The sequence below is a fragment of the Dermacentor variabilis genome, chromosome 1 (genome assembly GCF_050947875.1).
Source record: "Dermacentor variabilis isolate Ectoservices chromosome 1, ASM5094787v1, whole genome shotgun sequence".
Lineage (NCBI taxonomy): Eukaryota > Metazoa > Arthropoda > Arachnida > Ixodida > Ixodidae > Dermacentor > Dermacentor variabilis.
The window spans coordinates 233477532-233502761 of NC_134568.1; the positions used below are offsets into that span (position 1 = coordinate 233477532).

General features: G+C 43.5%; 1 protein-coding gene across 4 annotated transcripts in view; it reads left to right on the forward strand.

The window, feature by feature from the left end:
* LOC142559365 (sodium-coupled neutral amino acid transporter 7-like) overlaps window positions 1-25230 on the forward strand; it is a 46505-nt gene that overhangs the window by 5807 nt on the left and 15468 nt on the right. For 2 of the 4 annotated variants that reach the window (XM_075670974.1, XM_075670976.1), the window contains exons 2-5: window positions 1661-1782; window positions 11025-11223; window positions 20302-20437; window positions 23771-23921. In XM_075670974.1, the coding sequence (XP_075527089.1) occupies window positions 1661-1782; window positions 11025-11223; window positions 20302-20437; window positions 23771-23921 (608 nt within the window). The remainder of the gene's footprint in view (window positions 1-1660; window positions 1783-11024; window positions 11224-20301; window positions 20438-23770; window positions 23922-25230) is intronic. The other 2 variants (XM_075670982.1, XM_075670986.1) reach the window with 1 other exon arrangement.

Genomic DNA, 25230 nt, shown 5'->3' on the forward strand with positions numbered 1-25230 from the left:
CCCTATGACCCACCCTCGTTCCTACCTGCCATCCTGCAGGTGTGGTGTAGTGAATGCCGTCCGGGCCGAAAGGGGGAAGTTTCTCCCCCCGATCATTCTGTTCACATCCACCACATCACACCTGAGGGAGTGCCCCAACTCCCTAATCATTACATTGTCCGTCACTACCTGTTCTTCAATGAAAGGGCCCTGTCCCCTGACCTCTGGGACAGTACACAGGGCAATGTGCACCGCCTCAGAGGTCGCCCTTAGTTTTGCTACTCTCTGTTGAATCTGTCTGTCCAGCTTTCGTCCCTTATTCTGCAGGACGTCATTCACCCCATTGTGCAAAATTACTAGGTTTCTTTCCCCCCCTATTTCCTTCACTTTGTTTTTGGCTCTCTCCGCCACAGCTTTGAATCGCGCACCCGGCATGCATTCGACCTTCACCCGTCTGTCGTACTCAACTGTTCTGAGGAGCACTCGCAATACGTTGGAGCTTCCAACAACCCAGACCTTTCTGTCTTCAGCCCTGTCTTCAATCAAATCCTGCCTCCCTCCTGTCTCTCTCCGCTGGGTCCTCCCTGCCTCCCCGCCTTCGCTACATCCTGTCGTCTCCTCCCTTTGTTCCTGTGTCTCCCGCGGTCCCCATGTTAATGTGTCTGCCCCCTATTCTGCTCCACTGGGTGATCCTCCCGCTTCCTATTCCTTCAATTCCTGTCGTGCCTCCTTCTCAGCTTCTCTCTCTCTATCTCTTCCAATTGTTTTTCAAACTGCTGCCCTTTCTCTCGCTCCTGACTCCATTTCCGCTCTAAAGCTTCCATTCTTGAGGCCCACTCCCTCTCGACCCTTTCTTCAAACTCTGTGTGTTTCGTTTTTTCCCCCCCTATGTTGTCCCCTATGTTGTCCTTGGTGTTGGTGTTTGTTGGCTTCTTATGATGTGACTAATAAAAATCGGGCCCCTCGGTTGACCCCCTTCCTTCTAGTTTAATACAAGCATAATCAGTGCCACATCATGCCCAGACTGCTTTTTATTGCCCTTGGTATGTTTTTACATATTCCATGTTTAGTGACCTGGGGCTGGCCAACAGAGTTATGTTAGTAATTTAAATACTCAACAAAATCATAAACCAGGGGTAATCTTTTATCAATATTTACTTTCTGCCCTTCATTATGGATGGTTGTAAAGAGCTGAGGGCTCTTCTGCATTCTTGTAATGTACACTCTATCGCTATGAACTAAACACCAGCTGGCCTTTTTGTGATATGTGCACTTGTTTTCCGCACAAGTTGGTAAAATAAACTTGAAAACATTTGTGAAACTGATGATACACTCATGCATGGTAATGTATTTCTTTATTTTGTTCACTAATGCTAGGCAACAATACTGGGATTCACATTTATGATGAAATACAGTGCAAAAAAGGTGCACACGAAGGCAAAAACTGAATACACTATTATTGACTGAAAAAAAGTTTAGATAATGCCTCTTCCATCAGGACCAGTTTCTGCCGAACCTATTGCAGAAAATCTGTAAGATGGGAAAATGTCTGCATATCCTTAGAATATGACTTTGGGTTTCCCAAACTGTTAAATGAAATATCTTTATATTTCGCTGTGTACTGTGTCGAACAATCATATTGTGACAAGTGGACGTCTGATATTATGCAACACTTTTCTAGGTTCTTCTTGGGTCTCTGCTGTTTTTCTAATCATCAATGCTGCTCTTGGGGCTGGCTTACTGAATTTCCCACATGCCTTTGACCAAGCTGGTGGCATAGCAGTGGCTCTTTCTGTGCAGGCAGTAAGTAGGCTCATGAAAGGTGAAAGCTGTTTTTATGACCTCGTAGAAAGTCTTGTTACTGCATTCATGTCTTTCCTGTTTGCAGCAGACTTTAGTTCTACTGCCTGTTTCCAAACTTCTCTGAAAAGAACTGTTTGAACAAGCTGTTCTTGTATATTAAAGTCCACAAGAATGTTGTCTTTTGATCTTTGATCATTTTCTTTGAACGTCTGGCTTCAACTTCGATTTACACATTAGCTGAATTCTATGTAGTCGTATATGCACTCAGGATTTGCATTCCCTCCTATTTTTGTTTTTCTTTTCCTTCACACACTCTAGAATGTCATCCTCACTGCCAAATTTCTTTACTTGCCAAAATTTACTTTCGTTGCCTCATCCTCAACTTATAAAACATGTCAGCCACCATGTCCTTGCGCTACACTTTTGTAGCTGTCCCTTCCCTTCTCATTATTTTGTGGGCTCAAAGTTGTGGCCGCTAAGCTCGGTGCGCTGGGCAGTGGGGTTGGTGCAGTAGTATTCCCTGCCACTGCATAGCCCTAATGCCTGGTGAGTAATCTCTGGTCAGTGAAGTTTTTTTAAGGTTGCTGCATTACTTTTTTTTTCTTCCTTGACGTCTGCTTTGCTTGTTCTTTTGTCCTATGCTTCCTCAACATGCCTGGCACTAAGGGCTCTTCTAAGGGGAGTGAAGTGACCCGTTATGTAGCCCATAGAGTGGGGGCCTTGGGTATCTGCCGCTTCAGTGGCTGTAGAGCAATGAATAATGATGTCTTGTGACGGTGCGCCCCAGTGAGACCCCCCTTCTCATCCACTGACTAGTAAAACACTGTGCACAACATTCGATAGAATAAAAAGTGGCCCCCTCAATTCACAGGTGAGGGGGCCTGTCAAAATAGTGTATTTAATATTGTGATGGGCCCCCTCACCGTAGTGCCATTTCACTATTAAAGCACCTCTACTCAATTTAACCCCTTAACTGCCAATGTGTCAAGTCATTGCTATGTGCACCCTCTGGTGCTGATGACGGGTTAACACGTCATGAACTTCCTGCAAGTCTTTTGAACAGTTTGTGGTAAATAAAATTAAAAAAACACTTTGCAACAGCAAAAATATATTCAAAAAGGTTTCGTTAAGAGAGTTTAACTTGTATTTCTTCACTAGGCACCCAAAAACAGCCTTTCTGAAGTTGTGTTCGTGCCTCCTGTGTCTTCCAGGTTTGCAATCGCTGGATCGCCTGTATGCTGTGCTGTAGAGGTACATAAATAAACAATACACAATGTCATATGCAAACTCATTTACCAAGAGAGGTTAAAGCATCATAGGCATTTCGGGTATAGTAAAGGGACAGAGATGAACATGAATCGAGATGGCCCCACTGATGGAAAGATTCGTCTTGTATTGACTGAAATGGGCACTGTTTTCCTCATTAGATGATTTATCTTTTGAATTCTTCGAAACAAATTGTGAAAGATTACATTCAGTGCCCGCGAGCAGAAAAAGCGTGACATAAAAAGGTGTCCTATCACATGATCGTCTATAGGCAACCAGCACTGAAACGTTGTTCCAGCACCAGTGCTGCAACACATGGCCTAGTGGGCAGACAAAACAATCTTTAATAGGACATGCTTCATTTTCACGTCAGCAAATTCAACCCTTCTCTTGAGGCACAAATGTCCAGTCTGTGACCGAACTGGCCACCAACGTGCTAGGAAACGTAAGAGCACATGCGCTCCTCGGAAGGCTCATTGCTTACGGACAGAACTTGGCCGGACATGCCGGGTGTTAATAAATGTAGTTATGTCCGTGCGTCTGTCATTGTTCAAGATATCGTACCATTTTTGTTGTGTCCCTATCAGACGGTGTCATATTTTACTAGAAAACTCGAACTGCCGTGGCAGCTTGTTACCAATGCTGGTACCCTATTAGTGTACGCGGCTCCTTTGCCTTCTTTAAATATCAAAATGCAATGCATTTGTTTTCTATTATGTTTCTTTTCTAACTTTCAATGTGCAGCTAAATCTCAGTTACAAGTGAAAAGAGTTGTGCCATGGCCTCCAAGACTTTGGCGGTGCATGCCATAGCCCATTCTCAAAGGCCATAGTGGTGCTGTGAGAACTCGTGCCCACACCCAAAAGAGGGAGCCCCATTGATGCTAGCTAGCACTAGAATGTGCAGCACCCACAGATGCAGCAGCCTGGTACAGCAGCATTTTATTTTCAGAAGGGGGTGAAAAAGTCGATGCAGACAGCTAATGAAAGTTGCACTCGCTCCTGAGAAAGCCCACCTAACCTTTCTGCTTTCTCAATTTTCAATGCGGGCTATAAACATCGCTGTTGCTTCTCAGTGTTGCTGGAGTCAGGACTTCTGTTTTTTTTTTTTGTTAGTTTCTCACATAAAAAAATTCTACTTACAATATTTCTGCACATTTGGGAAGTAACAGCTGCAGGCATAAACTCCTCAAAGGATGAGCGTTTCATTGCACCATTAAAAACTAGGTCCTTAAAGATGGGTTGTCAGTCCCTTTGAAAACAATGTCATCAACAATGTAGATCTAAGCAAATCTGCACTTTTCATTATTTTTCAAAATTTCTCATTGCAGTTAAGAGTTAAATAAAGGGTACAATTACTGTTGCCAACATGGTAATAGATACATTCATTACCAATTTTTGCCTTTTTTTCACTCAACTGCAAGTGAAAACAGCCCACTGGCAAGCATGTAAACATTCACTAATAAGGAACAATGTTTCAGCCATCTGTACATGAACCTGATGTGCAAATCCATGAAAGGATAAATGAAAAAATTGACTATAGTCGTGATGGTGCTTTCTGCTACAAAAAGGGTAGCATGACTTTAGAAGTGCATTGAATTGGACCAGTTGGCACATTCCTGGAATGTGAAGGAAACAGCATATAAACACGATGAAGCTCAGACTACAATGTCTCTAAATAAATTTTTTTTTCTTTGTTTTGAAGTCAATATATAGAGCACAATCTGCATGTGAAAAGAGGTGGGGGGGAGTACATAAAGAAAAGGATGTCGAAAGTTTTGCCTAAAAGACTAACATTGATAGTGATAGCAGAGTAGTCGATGACTGCATGAAGTAAGGTTCACAGTTTTTGTTGGCCTATAAATTGCAGTAATCATCATCATCATCATCATCATCATCATCATCATCAGTCTAGTTACGCCCACTGCAGGGCAAAGGCCTCTCCCATACTTCTCCAACTACCCCGGTCATGTACTAATTGTGGCCATGTTGTCCCTGCAAGCGTCTTAATGTCATCCGCCCACCTAACTTTCTGCCGCCCCCTGCTACGCTTCCCTTCCCTTGGAATCTAGTCCGTAACCCTTAATGACCATCGGTTATCTTCCCTCCTCATTACATGTCCGGCCCATGCCCATTTCTTTTTCTTGATTTCAACTAAGATGTCATTTACTCGCGTTTGTTGCCTCACCCAATCTGCTCTTTTCTTATCCCTTAACGTTACACCCATCATTCTTCTTTCCATAGCTCGTTGCGTCGTCCTCAATTTCAGCAGAACCCTTTTCGTAAGCCTTTAGGTTTCTGCCCCATATGTGAGTACTGGTAACACACAGCTGTTATACACTTTCCTTTTGAGGGATAGTGGCAACCTGCTGTTCATGATTTGAGAATGCCTGCCAAACGCACCCCAGCCCATTCTTATTCTTCTGGTTATTTCAGTCTCATGATCCGGATCCGTGGTCACTACCTGCCCTAAGTTAAGTAGATGTATTCCCTTACCACTTCCAGTGCCTCGCTACCTATCGTAAACTGCTGTTCTCTTCCGAGATTGTTAAACAATACTTTAGTTTTCTGCAAATTAATTTTCAGACCCACCCTTCTGCTTTGCCTCTCCAGGTCAGTGAGCATGCATTGCAATTGGTCTCCTGAGTTACTAAGCAAGGCAATATCATCAGCGAATCGCAAGTTGCTAAGGTATTCTCCATCAACTTTTATCCCCAATTCTTCCCACTCCAGGCCTCTGAATACCTCCTGTAAACATGCTGTGAATAGCATTGGAGAGATCGTATCTCCCTGTCTGACGCCTTTCTTTATTGGGATTTTGTTGCTTTCTTTGTGGAGGACTACGGTGGCTGTGGAGCCGCTATAGATATCTTCCAGTATTTTTACATATGGCTCATCTACACCCTGATTCCGTAATGCCTCCATGACTGCTGAGGTTTCGACTGAATCAAACGCTTTCTCGTAATCAATGAAAGCTATATATAAGGGTTGGTTATATTCCACACATTTCTCTATCACTTGATTGATAGTGTGAATATGGTCTATTGTTGAGTAGCCTTTACGGAATCCTGCCTGGTCCTTTGGTTGACAGAAGTCTAAGGTGTTCCTGATTCTATTTGCGATTACCTTAGTAAATACTTTGTAGGCAACGGACAGTAAGCTGATCGGTCTATAATTTTTCAAGTCTTTGGCGTCCCCTTTCTTATAGATTAGGATTATGTTAGCCTTCTTCGAAGATTCCGGTACGTTCGAGGTCATAAGGCATTATGTATATAGGGCGGCCAAACTTTCTAGGACAGTGTTCCCACCATCCTTCAACAAATCTGCTGTTACCTGATCCTCCCCAGCTGCCTATCCCCTTTGCATAGCTCCTAAGGCTTTCTTTACTTCTTCTGGCGTTACCTGTGGGATTTCGAATTCCTCTAGGCTATTCTCTCTTCCACTATCGTCGTGGGTGCCACTGGTACTGTATAAATCTCTATAGAACTCCTCAGCCACTTGAACTATCTCATCCATATTAGTAACGATATTGCCGGCTTTGTCTCTTAATGCACACATTTGATTCTTGCCTATTCCTAGTTTCTTCTTCACTGCTTTTAGGCTTCCTCCGTCCCTGAGGGCCTGTTCAATTCTATCCATATTATAGTTCCTTATGTCTGCTGTCTTACGCTTGTTGATTAACTTGGAAAGTTCTGCCAGTTCTATTGTAGCTGTAGGATTAGAGGCTTTCATACATTGGTGTTTCTTGATCAGATATTTCGTCTCCTGCGATAGCTTACTGGTTTCCTGTCTAACGGCGTTACCACCGACTTCTATTGCGCACTCCTTAACGATGCCCATAAGATTGTCGTTCATTGCTTCAACACTAAGGTCCTCTTCCTGAGTTAAAGCCGAATGCCTGTTCTGTAGCTTGTTCCGGAATTCCTCTAGTTTCCCTCTTACCGCTAACTCATTGATTGGCTTCTTATGTACCAGTTTCTTCCGTTCCCTCCTCAAGTCAAGGCTAATTCGAGTTCTTACCATCCTATGGTCACTGCAGCGCACCTTGCCGAGCACGTCTACATCTTGTATGACGCCAGAGTTCGCGCAGAGTATGAAGTCGATTTCATTTCTAGTCTCACCATTCGGGCTCCTCCACGTCCACTTTTGGCTAACCCGCTTGCGGAAAAAGGTATTCATTATCCGCATATTATTCTGTTCTGCAAACTCTACTAATAACTCTCCTCTGCTATTCCTAGAGCCTATGCCATATTCCCCCACTGACTTGTCTCCAGCCTGCTTCTTGCCTACCCTGGCATTGAAGTCGCCCATCAGTATAGTGTATTTTGTTTTGACTTTACCCATCGCCGATTCCACGTCTTCATAAAAGCTTTCGACTTCCTGGTCATCATGACTGCATGTAGGGGCATAGACTTGTACTACCTTCAATTTGTACCTCTTATTAAGTTTCACAACAAGACCTGCCACCCTCTCATTAATGCTATAGAATTCCTGTATGTTACCAGCTATTTCCTTATTAATCAGGAATCCGACTCCTAGTTATCATCTCTCCGCTAAGCCCCGGTAGCACAGTACGTGCCTGCTTTTTAGCACTGTATATGCTTCTTTTGTCCTCCTAACCTCACTGAGCCCTATTATATCCCATTTACTACCCTCTAATTCCTCCAATAACACTGCTAGACTCGCCTCACTAGATAACGTTCTAACGTTAAACGTTGCCAGGTTCAGATTCCAATGGTGGCCTGTCCGGAGCCAGGTATTCTTAGCACCCTCTGCTGCGTCACAGATCTGACCGCTGCCGTGGTCAGTTGCTTCGCGGCTGCTGGAGACTGAGGGCCGGGGTTTGATTGTTGTATTCATATAGGAGGTTGTGGCCAAGTACTGCACCAGGGTGGCCAATCCTGCTCTGGCGAGCGAGTGCGTTACCAGTTCTGGTCACCAGGATCAGGCCGCACTCCAGGCCTGTTTGTGCAATTTTCTCAACACACGGTTTTTTTTTTTTTCGGTATTTTCCGGTGGAGAATTGCGCGGCACCAGGATTTGAACCACGGTCCTCTTGCACGGGAGGCGGATACTCTACCGTCCCCGCAGGAGTTAAATTAAAAAATTAAATTATGGGGTTTTACGTGACAAAACCACTTTCTGATTAGGAGGCACGCTGTAGTGGAGGACTCCGGAAATTTCGACCACCTGGGGTTCTTTAACGTGCACCTAAATCTAAGTACACGGGTGTTTTCGCATTTCGCCCCCATCGAAATGCGGCTGCCGTGGCCGGGATCCGATCCCGCGACCTCGTGCTCAGCAGTCTAACACCATAGCCACTGAGCAACCACGCCGGGTCCCGCACGAGTTGTACGCCTCATTTAACCTACAGTGGTGCCTTATTTGATCAGTCAAGGTGGACCAATCTGAGCTCGGTTATACCGGATGGATGGCACTCGGCTAGAGAACGTGGTATTTATGACCTGCACATGTGTGGCCATACATAATTGAGGATACATATAATTTTTTTCTTTTTTTTTTAGGAGGGTTCCCGTACAGTGATAAATTAAAAGACATTAAAAAAAAGAAAAAAAAGGGTAAAAAAGGAAGAGAACAGGTGATGTGAACTCGTGACCCTTGGATGTTGCCCGGAAAGATAGCTCAGTCGGTTGGTTCGTCAGGCCCCAGGTTACTTTGAAGCGCCATACCTCCTGCTCCGAGCCTCATACTTACGTGGAAAGGGACTGATGTTGTCCGCGATAGTCGATTTTTGCAGATTCCGAGTGGTTGGAAGGCATACTTTCTTGGAAAAATGGCTGCCCGTGGAGAAGAGCGAACTCGAGCGTCTTTAGAGACTAGGAAAAGCTTGATCACGTGCTCGGCGAGCGCGTGATCGAATGCGTGCGCTGTTGCTTTGTCTTTGCGTGTAGTAGTTAAGAGAGCCAGTTTAAGGGAGGAGAAGGAAGGAAAGTCTCTGAAGCAAAATTGCAGCACCGTGGTTTTAAAGCGCACCCGTGGTAGAGAAACAATTGATTACTAATTGAAATTGCCAAGCATGGTGTCATGTGCAAAGGCAAACAAAAGATCTCACTCAATAACTGTGAGCACTCGCTGTCGCAACAATGCCATGATGAAGAGCGCCGGCGGTAAGGAATGAATGCTTCATGCTTCATCGCATTCCCAAAACTTAGATTAGCAGTCTGCAACACCAGGAGCACACGAAGACAGTGTTTCCCAAGCCACCAGCCATCTTGGCTCGCCCTCATCCGAAGCAAGTTCGAAGCAAATAATACGATAAGGACATTCTAGCTCTTCAAAAAAACAAAAAAAAAACTGGTGTGCTTGTGACATATCCTAGAGGCAGATGTTTAAAAACAGGTGCCAGCCATATTATTCTTACTAAGCGGACGTGCCATGATCAGTGGCAGGCCTTAACTGGGTAGTTTCAGTATAATGTGCCCCAATGTAATTAGGAACATAATTGGTAACATTCTATTAATTATAATATAAACATTGTTGCTTGTTTAACAAGTAGTCTCCATCTCATCAAATAATTTAGTTGAAGTGAATGTATTCTATTTGCTGCAGGAAATTTTCAAAAATTCTGGACAGCTTGGAGAAGCACCTGGGACTGCTTGCATGTATTGTTTGCCCATGGTTGCAAAGCTTTGTGCCTGTATTTGCTGAACAATAAGTTGTCAAGCGAGAGGTTTTAAATGTGTTGTGCAATAGTCCTTTGTAATTTGACAGTTGACGGTGTGGCAGCTTATTTTCATTTGCATGACTCTTTTTAATTGCAGGGAAATGTTCGATCAAATGAATCATTTTGTTTGTCTTGCCTTTGGCATAATGCAGGAATAAAGATAATGTGGAGAGGTAGGCTTTTAGTTTGTAAAAACTGTAGGTGTGCAATAGTTCCAGATGTGTGCACTGTCAAACACGTCTACTCAGATGGAAATGCAAGTTTCGCACTGCGGCCGCACTGCGAGGGAAGCTTAAAGGCCCTCACTGCTGCGAACACTAATCGGTCGTAAGATGACTAGAATTGCAGATTCCGTGCTGATTTTGTGCAAAGTAGAAGCACAAGTTGTGGATTTATTCAGTAAATAAAGGCAGGTTGGTGTAGTAATCATTTTCCTGTTCTATTAAAACATTCACTAATTCAAACAATTTTTTTTTCTGGTCCTGTGAAATATGAAATGAAGTTTTACTGTATCATGTATTCAGTACTATACCATAATGCACTCAAGACTTTGGGTGTAAAGTAAAGCACCGTAAAGCTCTTCTTTCATTTCATAGATTTCTTGGGTAAGCCATATTTGTGTTTATTTTAGCTGACTGGTTGATGAACTGTTATCAGCTCAAGTATGATGTGATGCAGCACGAGCTGTTGGTACTTTCATGCTATCAGGGGTGTGTGTCATACTTCAAGGCAACACAGCATGCCCCTTTGTGAAATGAAGCTTTTTATGCTCTAAACCTTGACAGTGGATGTTTCAGAGCAGGTTTATTTTCCTTCCTTCCTTTTTAACCCTGGGTATTCGACACATAAAAACAATTTCAGGTAACAGTTGGCTTCTGCTCTCTAATATAAGCATTGTAGGTTCACAATATAAAACTTCAGAATTAAAATTTTTAAATGTGATACGATACTTGGGAAATCTAAGCTTGTCTACTGTCCCCTGAGCTGAATTGTACAGCTCCCAATTGAAGGGCAACTTTTCTTTTTGTGAAGGTTAAGAAATGCCTACATGTGTAAAAAAAAAAAAACTAATTTTATGGCACTCTCTGTGCACATGCTCAAGAGATAGCTTTATTTTCGTAGCATTTGTTGGTCACAATGGTATCTTTTTGTATTGCTGTGGCAAGAGTGGGTTACCAACAGTTGCATGTCTTGGACTGGTGCACAGGGCACCTTTGCCCGTTGCTGTCCATGTGCTTTCTTTCTGAAAGCAGTGCAAGTGGCGGATATAAAAGGAGTAACCCCTGTGGCAGGTGCTGCTTCTGTTTGTGGTGGGAGCCCTGCTTGTGCTGGCCTACTGTGCCAGGCGGCAGGAGTGTTCCACTTACCAAGAAGTGGTGCTGCGTGTGTGTGGGCCACGTTTCTGGAGCTGCTGCTCACTTGCAGTGGCACTCTACTGCTACGGGACCTGCATCACCTTTCTGGTCATTGTAGGGGACTTCTCAGATCGCAGTGAGTACTTCCGCTACTCCACTTCCACTTCATCGCTATAGAGATAATGGAGTAATTATGAATGAAAGGACAGTAATGAGGAACACAATTCGACAATATTTTAGCTGAAATTAAAGTCATCTGTAGAATGGTATGTTCTGCTTAGAGTGGATGATAGCTAGTCTATTAGAGCAGCAGGGTTAGATGGATTGATGAGATTACTTAATTTATCACACAAGGGTTGGCTGCAGTTGTTGCCACAGGACAGCTTTAATTAGAGATATTACTAGGCTTGAGTCTGGTGATGGTGGCATTTAAATAGAAATGGTATAAGTTAGGATGGTCTCATGCATTAGTTTGTTGGCATTCTTTTAGTGTATGGTGCAGCGGAAAAAGGTGATTTGTTAGCAGAGAAAACACGATTCTTGGCCAAAGGTAAATGATTGCAATTTCTCTTTCCCAAGAAATGATTGCAATTTCTGTCTTGCACAATGTCGCAAAATTCGTAGTCTGTTTGTAGATTTAGGTAATCTTTATGCAGGCTAAGCCTACAATAGTTATCTAAATTATCTTGTATTGAATTATTTGATTCCGTGCATTACTTTTTATAAATGTTAAATAAATATCCATGGCCATGTGGCGTCAGTCTGCAATGTTGGACTTATTTAATCTTGTGAAACCCATTAATAATTGCATGTTGTCACAAGCAGCTACATTGGGAGTCTGAATGCCCACTGATTCTCTTCTGGCATTCTGAGTGTGTGCTTCCACTAGATGTAAAATGATTCGTTGTTGTGATCCACGAGGATGGGTGGAGGCAGGCGAAGAGTGAAACCATGAAAATTAATGAGTGCCTGGGGCAAAGATAAGTTAGTTTGTGTTGCTTTGCTTTTTTTAGAGCACTGGACATCTGAGGCGGTAGTGGCATTTTCATTCATTCATTCAGCATATTCTGCAGCGCCAATGTGGCATTACAACAGAAGGAGAAAACACATGTATGAATATGTTTGATTACCACATGCATGATGTGATGGCAGTGCCATACCATTGTGTGATGCTGCCCTCCAATCTAGTGTTCCTTTACCCTAAGGACATCATTGGAGCACTGTGTGTTTTTGCCTGTTTGTGTGATATTGGACATCGTAAATACTGTGTTCTGCAAAGATGAAATTAACATACTGACATTGTAGGGCTGCATCAGTGGTCCTGAAAACGTAAGAAATATAGTTCTATACTGGAGTTGCACGACAAATAAGATCACAAAAGCAGATCACCAAAGTTTCTACAAAAGCAGAATACCTAAAATTCTGTTAACACTCTCCCCTTCCCAGACACGAAATTGTGTTCCACTGTACAAAAACTGTTGGAATAATTGTCAATTTCAAGTTATTTTTGCTACCAACTGTCTCGCAGGCAAAAAAGAATGTGACTAACAATTTTACAGAATGTGTGCATTGAAGATGGCGCGTACCTTAGCTAGCTATAGTATAGTAATCTAGAATGCAGTTTCTTTTCCTACAGTAAAACGGTGGTTCCTTTAGAATTAGGCTCGTATTTGAAGAAATGAATGTTTTTTTCAAAGGCAGGAAATACTAATGTACTTGAAATGTCTTGAACGCAACTCTATGTTAAGGAAATTACATTCTATTGTAGTTTAAAGGTGGACAGCAATTATTGGTTTTAACTGACCAGCTTCCCATGCTTCCTAGATGAAGCAAGTATAGCAGCCTCATGCTTGCAGTGGGCCTCGATGCTGTGTTATTGGAAGAACGTCCTTTGTTTTTCAGAAATAGGTGCATTATATCATCACACATAAATGAATGGATAGTGGCAATGATTTTATTCATGTACAGCTTGACAACTTTAATTTGGTGTGCCAGACTTTGTGTGTAAAATGATTTGCACAAAATTATGGTATGTCCTTGTTCTTGGTGCCCTTAACTTTGTAAATTTTTCCATGGAAAGGAACATTCACATATCTGAGGTAGCCCTGTTGTAGTTTGAATTACAGTAGTTGATGCCCTGAAAGGTGCGCTTGAGCATGGGAAATACCGTGAGCAGCCATGCCATTTACTAGTGCAGCATTCCAGGTTTGTCAATTTGCAATAGCACCACTGGAAGCATACATCAGTCACATGGTGCCCATACAGAATGCCATGCTGCTGGGCTCGGAAGAGTTGTTTGGCAGTTCAGCAAACATTTTGAAGGAACTATGTTTGTGCAAGCTGTGCACTTCAGCATTAAAGTTATTTTTATGTGGCTTATGAGTATGTAACCCCCCGCAGGGGCGTCTGCGTCAGCAGGCGTTTGGTGTGTTGTGACACCATGTACCCGAGCACACGAGGGTTGGACCCTCCCGTGTGTAGCCGTGCGCGGCTTAGCTGTGTCCGGGGAAAGGGGGATCCTGGGGGTTGAGCCGATGCCGAGTGTTTGGACCTTTAAGGCCCCCCGGCGGAGGCAACACACCTCTTTGGCCTCTGCTTCACGTAGACGGCACCCCCGGACTGACCCACCCGGGGGATATCGGCAGTCTCCTTTTCCTGTCCTCCTCTCCAATCTTCGTCTTTCTCTCTCGCCTTTTTCATCTTTCCTGTCTTCTTCTCTCTTCCATTTACTTCCTTTCTCCACGGCGGCAAGGGTTAACCTTGTGTATGTGCCCTCCCTTGGGTATAATATATTAGGTTATAGTGGCAGTGTATGGTTGGCGCCTGCAGCCTTACCCGTTAAGTCCTGCAGCGTCCCCAAGTTGGGCTCCATGGTGGGTGGCCGCCATTGCTGCTGAAAACATACCAAATTACTATGGGAACACCCGCATTTCCCCGCCTACTTGATCGTCACCCTCAGAAGAGGGGACGCACCGAAGACTTAAGCACTTGTTTCAACCGCACGAAAGAGACCTATCCAAAATACCACGTAGTACACAGTGAGAATCCTGAAAAACAAGCTAGATTTATTTCTCCACTCACAGTAGCAAAATCTTTGACCGAAGCCTTAGGGTCAGGTTATAAGGTAACGAAAATGGCAAGCGGAGATCTTCTTCTTGAGATCCCACAGAAAAATCAATACGAAAAGCTAGGCAGTCTGGTGACCTTTGGTAACATACCAATTTCTGTTACACAACACCGAACAATGAATAGCTCACGGGGAGTCGTGTCAGAGGCAGACCTCCTAGACTTGACAGAAACTGAACTCCTGGAAGGCTGGAAAGAACATAATGTTACTGACGTAAAACGTATTATAATTAGACGAGACAACAAGGAAATCCCCACTAAGCATCTTATCCTCACATTCTCATCCAGCGTACTGCCAGAAACCATTGAAACAGGATACATCAGGTTAAATGTTTGACAATTCATCCCCAACCCTAGACGATGTTTCAAATGTCAGAGGTTCGGCCATGGCTCGCAGAGCTGCCGTGGTCAAATAACTTGTGCAAAGTGTGGAGTCCAGGGCCACCCCTCAGAAAACTGCAGTGGCACACCTCGCTGTGTGAACTGCAGTGGTGACCATCCAGCCTACTCACGCTCCTGTCCGAACTGGAAGAAAGAAAAAGAAATAGTTACCCTCAAAGTCAAAGAAAACATTTCATTTAAGGAAGCCCGTAAAAGGTGCTCTCCATTCCACAACACACCTTATGCTGATGCGGCGCGTCGGGGGGCAGCGTCGCAGCGGCAATCGCCGAGTGCCCTGCCCGCGTGTAGTGAGCACGCACCTTTGGCTCCTGCCCCCAGGGTGGAAGTAGGTAAGCCTACTCCATCCAACCAGCAACCAGGCCCGGCTACCCTTGGGTTGCCGGCCCCACAAGAGTTATCTGCGGCAACCTGCGCTGCACGCAGCGATCCCGCAGGACCGCTAGCGGCCACGAAGGTAGGCGCAGCCGAGGCTGCCTTGACCTCCCCGGCCCCTCCCAGCGCTGGCAACAGCCGGCGCAGCCTAATTCCACAGGGAGCCCCATCGACCTCCGGGCTCGTGGGCGCAGGGGTCTCTCCTTCCGAGGTGAGACTCTCTCGGAAAACTCGCTCTCAAGAGCGCGTGTCCGGCGCCTCACAAGAGGCAATGGACACTACACCTATCCTCAAGGCGCACCAGGCGCCTAAGGAGCGGCGAGGTTCCCTCGAACGCTTCAAAAAGAGCAAAACCCCGGTTACAGGGCCTTGCAAGAGCTCTGTAATCTAATTCATCATTTCTGTTTCCGTATACACAGCATCAATTCACATTAAATATGGATACACAAATCATACAATGGAATGTCAGAGGTCTTCTGAGAAACCTTGATGATGTACAAGAACTCATCCACCAACACAATCCAAAAGTGCTGTGTTTACAGGAAACACACCTACAATCAAAACACACAAACTTTCTCCGACAGTATATAACCTTTCGTAAAGATCGCGATGATGGTGTCGCATCATTGGGCGGTGTTGCCATTGTCATCCATAAAAGCGTTGCGTGTCAACATTTACAGCTACAAACGCCTCTTGAAGCAGTGGCGGTTCGGGCGGTTCTCCTAAACAGACTCATTACCATTTGTTCACTTTACATACCCCCACATTATAACTTAAACAAACATGAATTTCAGTCCTTTATAGACTAATTGCCTGAACCTTACGTTGTTCTTGGCGACTTCAATGCGCACAGTTAGTTGCCTGTGGGGCAACTCTCGTATAGATGCGCGAGGTCGTCTTGTTGAACAGTTCCTTTTCTCTTCTGGTGCGTGCCTTCTAAATAAGAAGGAAGCCACATATTACTGTCTTGCAAACAAAACCTTCTCTTCAATTGATCTCAGCATAGTTTCTCCATCCATACTGCCCGAACTCGAATGGGAAGTTACAAACAATCCTTACGGAAGTGACCACTTCCCCATACTGATAAGAACATGTAAAGAAAACGAATATCCTCCACAAACTCCTAGGTGGAAGATAGACACAGCCGACTGGGAGAAATTTCGAACTCTCACCAGCATCTCATGGGCCGACATTCCATCTTTAGAAATTGATGCTGCCGCGGATTATCTTACATCATTCATAATAGATGCCGCAGCAAAATGCATATCCGAAGTAAGTGGTCTGGCATGCAAACGACATGTACCGTGGTGGAACAGCGAATGTAGGATCGCCCGTAAGAATCAGAACAAGGCGTGGGGGTTGCTACGCGCTTCTCCCACAGCAGAGAATCTTATGAACTTTAAGAAAGTAAAGTCCCAAGGCAGGCGAACCCGCCGACAGGCCAAAAGAGAAAGTTGGCACAAGTTTTTATCCAGTATTAACTCCTTCAGAGATGAGGCCAAAGCCTGGAACAGGGTGAATAGGATTAGAGGGCGCCAAACATATTCACTCCCTCTGGTAAACACACAGGGCGATACACTGCAAGACCAGGCAGACCCACTTGGGGAGTATTTTGAGAACGTGTCAAGTTCAGCAAATTATTCACAATCCTTCCTCAAATACAAACAAATAGAAGAATGTAAGCCTTTCAACAGAAAATGTCGTCAAAATCAACCATACAACCGTCCTTTTAGTATTGCAGAGTTTAGAGCTGCCTTGAGCGCATGCAAGAGCTCCGCACCGGGATCTGACAGAATCATGTATGAAATGCTGAAAAACTTACACAATGACACGCAAGTTACACTACTTACACTTTTCAACACTATCTGGGACGCAGGGTACCTTCCGACCGCATGGAAAGAAGCCATTGTGGTCCCTGTTTTAAAACAAGGCAAAGATCCTTCCTCAGTGGCAAGCTACCGCCCGATAGCCCTCACAAGTTGCACGTGTAAGGTATTTGAAAAAATGATAAATCGACGCCTCATCCATTTCCTTGAACAGAACAAAATACTTTATCCCTATCAGTGTGGCTTCAGGGAAGGGCGCTCCACAACTGATCACCTTGTACGTATTGAAGCAAACATCCGTGACGCATTTGTACACAAACAGTTTTTCCTATCCATATTCCTCGATATGGAGAAGGCATACGACACAACGTGGCGATACGGGATCTTAAGAGACTTGGCAGAAATGGGCATTCACTGTAATATGCTAAGCCTCATAGAAAGCTATCTGTCCAATCGCACATTCCGTGTAAAAGTCGGCAATGTACTGTCACGTCCTTTTACACAAGAAACTGGTGTACCCCAGGGAGGCGTGCTTAGCTGCACGCTCTTTGTAGTGAAGATGAACACGCTTCGTGCTTCATTACCTCTGGCCATTTTTTACTCTATCTATGTGAACGACATTCAAATAGCTTTTAAATCCTGTAATCTCGCAGTGTGCGAGAGGCAGGTACAGCATGGTTTGAACAAAGTATCAAAATGGGCAGAGAAAAACGGATTTAAAATCAATCCTCGCAAAAGTTCTTGTGTTCATTTTAAACGAAAGAGAGGCCTGGTCCCGGATCCTTGCTTAGAACTGTGTGGACAACAAATTCCTATCAACAAAGAGCACAAATTCCTAGGTATTATACTTGACGATAGACTCACTTTCATTCCACACATCAAATATCTCAAAGAAAAATGTCTAAAAACAATGAACTTAATGAAACTTCTATCCAAGACTACGTGGGGTAGTGACAGAAAGTGTAATGAATCTCTACAAGAGCCTAATACGGTCACGATTGGATTATGGGGCCGTAGTGTATAACTCTGCCGCCCCGAGCGCGCTAAGGATGCTGGATCCTGTCCATCTAGGTATCCGCCTAGCCACTGGTGCTTTCAGAACAAGCCCAATCGAAAGCCTATATGCCGAATCGAATGAGTGGCCGCTCCACTTACAGAGATCATACGTCAGCTTTACTTATTTCCTTAAAGTGCATTCCATTCCTGAACACCCATGTTTTAATACCATTGCCGATATGACGTATGCTACACTTTTCCGCAACCGTCCGTCCATAAGACAGCCTTTCTCGCTGCGTGTGAAGGAGCTTAGCGATGAAATGCATGTCCCACTCCTGGAGCACCGCTTAATGCGCCCACCCAAGCTATTACCTCCTTGGGACTAGCAGGTCATAGAATGCGACGTATCCTTTGTAAAAGTTTCAAAGCATGCTCCAGAGGTTGAAATTCGAATGCATTTCCTAGAACTTCAGTACAAACACTCATGCACAGAGTTCTACACAGACGCTTCCGAGTCACATGGCGGAGTATCATATGCAGCCGTTGGTCCTTCTTTTTCGGAATCCGATGTACTACATCCAGAAACAAGTATCTTTACGGCAGAGGCCTACGCTGTATGGTCGGTTGTAAAGCATATAAAGAAAGCAAAACTCCAAAAAGCCGTTATATATACAGACTCCCTAAGTGTGGTGAAGGCCTTAATGTCACCCTACAAACATAAAAATCCTGTACTTACTGAGGTCTATTCCGACATGTGCAAAGCTTATCTATCTAACCAGCAAATCATCATATGCTGGGTACCCGGCCACAGGGGAAACGAAGGTAACGCTTTGGCAGACCAGATGGCTACGTCAATTGCACTCCCTGCCGTTAATAATACTGCTTTGTTGCCCTTCACAGATCTGAAACCTTACAAAGAAACTGCGAAACCACTGGCAACGCATGTGGGACGCAGAGATATATAATAAACTGCACGTTATAAAGCCACAGTTAGGTTTTTGGCCCTCCCCAACAAAATCTCGGCGAACAGATGTCCTATTCTGTCGCCTCAGAATAGGACACACATTTGGCACCCATAATTATCTGCTTACTGGAAGTGAACCTCCAATCTGTGGTAGATGCGGTGAGAGGCTTACCGTCCTCCACGTGCTCCTGGAGTGTCAGGAAGCCGAAACGGAGAGAAACATTTTCCGCTTGCTTACCATTACAACATCCCTCTACACCCGGCTATGTTTCTCGGCAAGGAACCGCTTTTTGACACCAAGGCAATCCTCAACTATTTAAATGATGTCGTACTACACGTTATATGCCCATTAAATTCGTAGAGCATCCTCGCTCCAGAGGATGCCACTGCGATAACAGTTTTGCATAGCACATGCCTCCAGGCCCTTGTTCTTCAAGGGCTCTAAGGAGGCAGCAGTGCTCTAGCATATCTTATAACCTTATATATTTTTACGCATCGTATCATTCTATTTAAATGCATCTTACTGTTCATGGTACACGTCATAAGTCATCGCCATAATCTTATATAGATTTTGCGCACTTTAGCGCGCCCATTTTTTAAGGCCCCTCTACAGCCACGTCACACCAACTTCATCGAACTCATGATTTCACTGCAAACTCATCAACACGGACATGGCGCTCTTTGGCCATACTTGGCCCTTGCGCCATAAAACATCAAACATTCATTCATATGAGTATGTAACCATATTAGCAAACCAGCGCAGAAAAATAATTAAGAAGATTCACGTACATGATGCCATTACATTGCTGTTCTGAAAGTACAGCTGTTGTATGACGAGAAAGACTTCCTCTCAAAGTTCTTTGGTTTTAAAAAAGTTTGTGCTGGAACTTTATCAATGATGGCAGTTCTAGTGTATACCTGCTTTTTGTGATTTTGCTGGAGGACATCAACCATTTCATTTCACTGCGGCATTTGGTGCCACTGCCTGTGTTCTTGGGCGTTACAGTGACAAAACTGTTAAAAACCACAAAGCCACTACGTACCTGTTCATGCATGTCCAACACAACTGTCAGCACATATTCCACAAACTGAACTTTTATAAAACTGAACTTGCTCTGGCAGCATTTGCTGTGCAGAAAAATGAAACAAAATACCCAGACAGAACAGTGAACAAGAAGGAAACAATAAACTGCCTGCACACACTGCCCCCCACCTTCATGTTCTAGTCTTTTAATTCTGATCATGTTACTTTCTATGCATATCTGCAATGCAATTTGTAAGTTCAAGATTGGTGACAGATGTAAGTACAGGTGCAATGGTGTCTTTCTGACATTCACTCTGCCTCATATAGATGTACTGTCAAAGAATGTAGGCATTATGGTATTGTCAAATTTCTTGGTGTTTGTAGAGTTGATTGAACAATTGATAAATTGCATAAACATTTTCATGTGTCACATTCTGTGGTTGTCTACAGCACTTGGCTATCGTGAACATGTAACTAACCCATTCCGACATTACTCTCTTGCAGTTTTTGCATCTCTCTACGGGCCAAGCTACTGCATCCACTGGTTTATGCACAGGGACTTTGTTATTGTCACCGCATCTATTGTTCTCATCCTCCCAATGTGCTTTTCACGGAAGATTGATTTTCTCAAATACCCCAGGTACTGAACTAAATAGAGGTGGCACCTATTCATCTGAAATAGTGATATTGTCATTACTACAGGCTACTGCTCTTGCACACTGTTGTAACATCATAATGCGATAAGGTGTGTCACATTTCTAACTTCTGTCTTAAAAGCTGCCATTGGATGCGCTTGGCTAGCAGATTGCCTGCATATAAGTTCTCTCCCTGAGTGCTATGCTGTTGTACATTGGAGGCAGTCAGCATGCACCTCAGTAATAAAGTATTCTAACCCTTGCCTAGTAGTTGGATACAGTATGAACCAGGAGTTGCATATAAATTAGTGGCAGGATGTGAGATTGGAGTGTGGGATAATGAAGGCCGCTGTAAAGAGGGGCTTCTTGGCGGAACATCCAGGTGGCAACACTTGGAAGTGCTTAGAGAAGTTTCAAGTCCACATGTGCAAGTTACATTCTGTTTCATTACATATATTTCAAAATACATCAGTTCTTGTTGCTTGGTTCAACTCGGTTGTTATACCAATCTGGCTCAGACAATTGTTCATATAGTGCTCTATAATTGGTACTGAGTAGAACTTGGAGAGGGACATTAATGGAAAACCATTACACACCTAGTTCATTTTCTTTATGTTGTAGTATAGTTGGTACTAGTATTTTGAATGCTGCTAGAGTAACAATAGGAAATTGCTTTGTTCCTTTCGCTGTCAGATGTGACCAGACAGTAAAGGAAATAAGGTCTCTGTGGACAGGTTGACAATCGTGTAAGGTGACCTCAAGAAATAGTGCAAGCTAAATGTGTTTTGTTGTCCTAAACTTGTTACACAAACAGCCTGTCATGGAATGAATGGCAGTATGCTGTAATACCAAGGCAGATGTGTCTAAAGCTCATAACATTTCGATTAACATAAAGCAACAATACAAGACTAACACAAAGAAGCATTTGTCAGATGTTATGTAAAAGTGTGACAAAAAAATGTCAAAAAAAAACCCCTTGCGAAACAGAAAATCTTTGAATGCTTATTGAAATCTGTATGTTGTGATCAGTGTGTATCTACATTTCATGGCATTGGATCCAGGATGAGACTGCAGTAAGTGTGTGTTTTAAATCCATAGTTACTATAAACTGATGGTAGTGCAGTTAAACCTCAATATAATGAAGTAGGTAAAACCGTCAATTTGCTTCGTTATATTGAAAATTTGTTGTATTGAAATTCGACCTTCTATGCAAATAAGTAGTCACCAATTGATTTTTCTTACACGGAAAGGGGCCACAGAATTTTCTGGATTATCAGGGAATAATAAAAAGCAAATTTGAATGAGAAAATTCATTTTGATGAATTTGTGAGTCGGCGACAAATGATGCGGTTTCATGCCACGTCGACGATATATCCACATTGGTGGTACAAATTAAGTGAAGCCAGCCACGCTTTCGTGTGCATTCTGCCCCGGCAGCTGATATTGTGGCTCGCACTTATATTGCCCCGGCACATTCTGCCCCGGCAGCTGATATTGTGGCTCACTGGGACGACGCTATTATGAAAAGCGCCAGCAGTGAGGAGCGAATACTTCATGGAACATGGTTTTGAGGACAGGACACAGAAAGCAAAGAGGACAGTCGCCGATCTTTCTTTCTGTGTCCTGTCCTCAAAACTCATCGTTATAACCATATTCCATCAAGCCAGCAGCCGACTAGCCCATCTAAGTCTCTTAAACAAATGCTTTGTCTGCCTCACTCCAACGGGTCACCGAAACTCAAGATTACGCAACCTGCAATACTAAACACGTGGGAAGACAGCTTACGTGATGCCATGCCATCTCGGCACGCCCACTTTTTGCCCATGCGGTAGATTCTGTAAAGGAGGGTGCGACGTGCTCAGCCGTGCTTACAGCCATGCGCAGCCAAAGCCAATATGCGCACCAACTTACCCCCCCATTCGGCTTGCGCAAGTCCCGCCCCTCGTGCGCGCTTAAACGCGTTACCGCAAGCTCGGTCCCTTCCCCCTCTTTCTCTTTGCTCGTGCGGGAAGGCGGCACTCCTGAAGCCACCATATTTCTTGTCTCATCCTGACACATGTTCACTCACACCTAAACCACAAAGTGCGCGGGGTGCAATAGTATCTTATCGCACTTGGACTTTATGTGGAACATGATGTGGCTGCACTTTGGCGGTCGCTTGAGTCATGTCGCGTGGTTTGTGAGGTGCGTTTGCAAGCAGCCTCGTGTAATTCAGTGATTTGACCATCTGTGTCGGCGGAAGTTCCCATTTATTGTGTCGGCATTCCTTTGCAGCAGAAGCGAAATTTCGTTATATTGAAATTGCATACAAACACGCTTTGTTATATTAAGGTTCTAAATAAATGGTGTTCTATGACAAAAGGTTATGAAAAGTTAAATACTTCGTTATATCAAGAATTTGGTTATGTTGAAGTTCGTTATATCGAGGTTTAATTGTAATACAGTCAAACCCCATGATAACAAAATTCTCGCAACAACGAAATATTTCGAAGTTCCCGGCGAAGGTACATAGAACTACATGTATTTCATATCCCTCAACGACCTATCTTCAACCGGCAGCCCCGCCACAACGAAAATTTCTGCCGTAATCGGTCGCTAGTTTTCTTCGCATGGTCTCAACATAACATCAAAAAGTGAAATCCTAATAAAAAATGTGCTAAAACATGTTTTTTAATCGCTTCAGAAGCTTGCTTGCTGCCACCTGTTGTTGCTTGCTTAGCGGCTAGTTGTAGCACATAACTCATTTTTGCTAGCAACCATACAATGCCGCTTGACTTCCAGGTGAGACTCTGGCAGAAGCGGCCAGGTGACTTGTTTCGTACCCCTCGTTGTCCTCGTCGTGCTTGGCCGTTGTGTGCGGCAGTAAGCTTTGTGAAATGCCTCCTCCAGTAACGAAATTCTCAAGAGAACAAAAAAATTGTCCCCAACGATTTCGTTATTGCAGCGATCAACTGTACATTTTTATTAGAAAGTGCTATTAGTGTTACACCAAGTCTTTGCAAATGAGGTCAGAAGGTTGTTTATTAACTACTGGAAGAACAAATGTTAATGTCATACTGAAACAATACAATAGTCTTGCACCTGCAGCACATTTGGATGGCCTGGACGGGAAGTCGTATGGTTTGCCTGGTTCTGAATGTATTCCATAGATAACATGTAGCAATGATGTGTGTTACCCCAAGCAATATTTCTTTAACTAAGAAAACAATGAAAAAAGGCGTAGTACCACACGTTAGGTGAAAAATATAACCACGCTTTGCTTATATTTTTGCATCATGGCATCATGAGTTCTAAAAGCGAATGATAAACATCCCCATTCTGTGTTACTTTTATTGCAGTATATTTGGTGTGCTTGCTGCCCTTTATTTGGTCCTACTGATCGTGGTGCAGTACTTTGTTGGGAACTCGAAGTCATCTGGTACCAGATCCTCTCCCAGCTCTCTGGAAGATGTTTTGACTACTGTTCCAGTAGTATGCTTTGGCTATCAGGCTAGTCAACCACTTCCTTATTCTCTGAATATGTTTCATGCTCTTTGTTCCTGCTTTGTTCAGCCTACAAAAACACCATGCTATATTCAGAACCATGCTTCTAGTAAGCCATGTTATTTCTTTTCTAATGTAATACTTAAAGTTGTGGCAACCTGAACTGTCAAGTGAATAAGTGCCAACCACTCTGTGTCCTACTGAGAATGCATAACGAATATACAGATGCATTTTCTTAGGAGGGAGTAAATCTCTGAAAATGCGAAAACGCAACTGTGAAAAAGGTTAGCCTTGCAGGACGCAAGGCTGACCTTAGCCTTGCAGGACGCAAGGCTGACCTTCTTGAAAAATCTTCTAGCCACATCTTATTAGCTTCTCAGGCAGCCATGCTTAGTCTACACAGCTGCACTGAATATGTTTTCCAACTGTGGCCTGTGGTGGCATGTACTGATAAGAAACTGCACTGTACTAAAAGTTTCTTTATAACCTACACTTGCACTTAGAAGGGCCACCAAAGAGTAACACTAAATAAGTTTAGACTAACGAAATACCCTTTTGAGCTTGTGTTTGCTTCAGTTTGGCAAAAGGAAAGGTTACTACCGCACAAAATGAAGGTCCAAGTTTTTTTTTTTTTTCAGTTTTGCATGCAGGCTTTAGCACCAGAATATGTTAGTGACATCATAGATTTCAATGTATATTCACATGTTTTTTGGTGGAACAAGTTCTGCAAGCTTGCTAGGTTAAGTCTTTGGTTAGCTTTAGAGTTTAATGTAATCCTTGTTTGCTTGTGAATGCTTAACTATTCCCATCCAGACATATTCAAAACCAATAACATTACAAGCAGTTAGTTCAAGAACTTGCTTCTATGGTTATGTCATTACTTGTCCTTTATTTTCATCCTTTCCGGCTTTCCAATCCATCATTCACATTTATGCTGATTTTTGGGGTATTCCAGCAGTGTAAGTTACCAATTCAGCTTAACTTTAACCTACCAGTTCCTTAATGTACAAGGAACACACAAATCGCAAAGTTAGCAGCAAGCACAGTCATTGGTCATTGAACCTAATCCCACTGGTTCAGTTCTGCTTTTTACACATCTCATTGTTTGCTCTAGATTTATCAGTGATACTCATGTACATATGAGAATGTACAATGCTATTCCCAACATGCATGATAATTGATCAGATGTGTCTCCTTACTGTTCTACTACTACTACTTCTACTATATCTGCTATATATACTTCTACTATATCTACTATTTAGTGTTCGCACACTCCTAAAAACTAATTTTCAAACTGCTTTCAACATGGTACTGT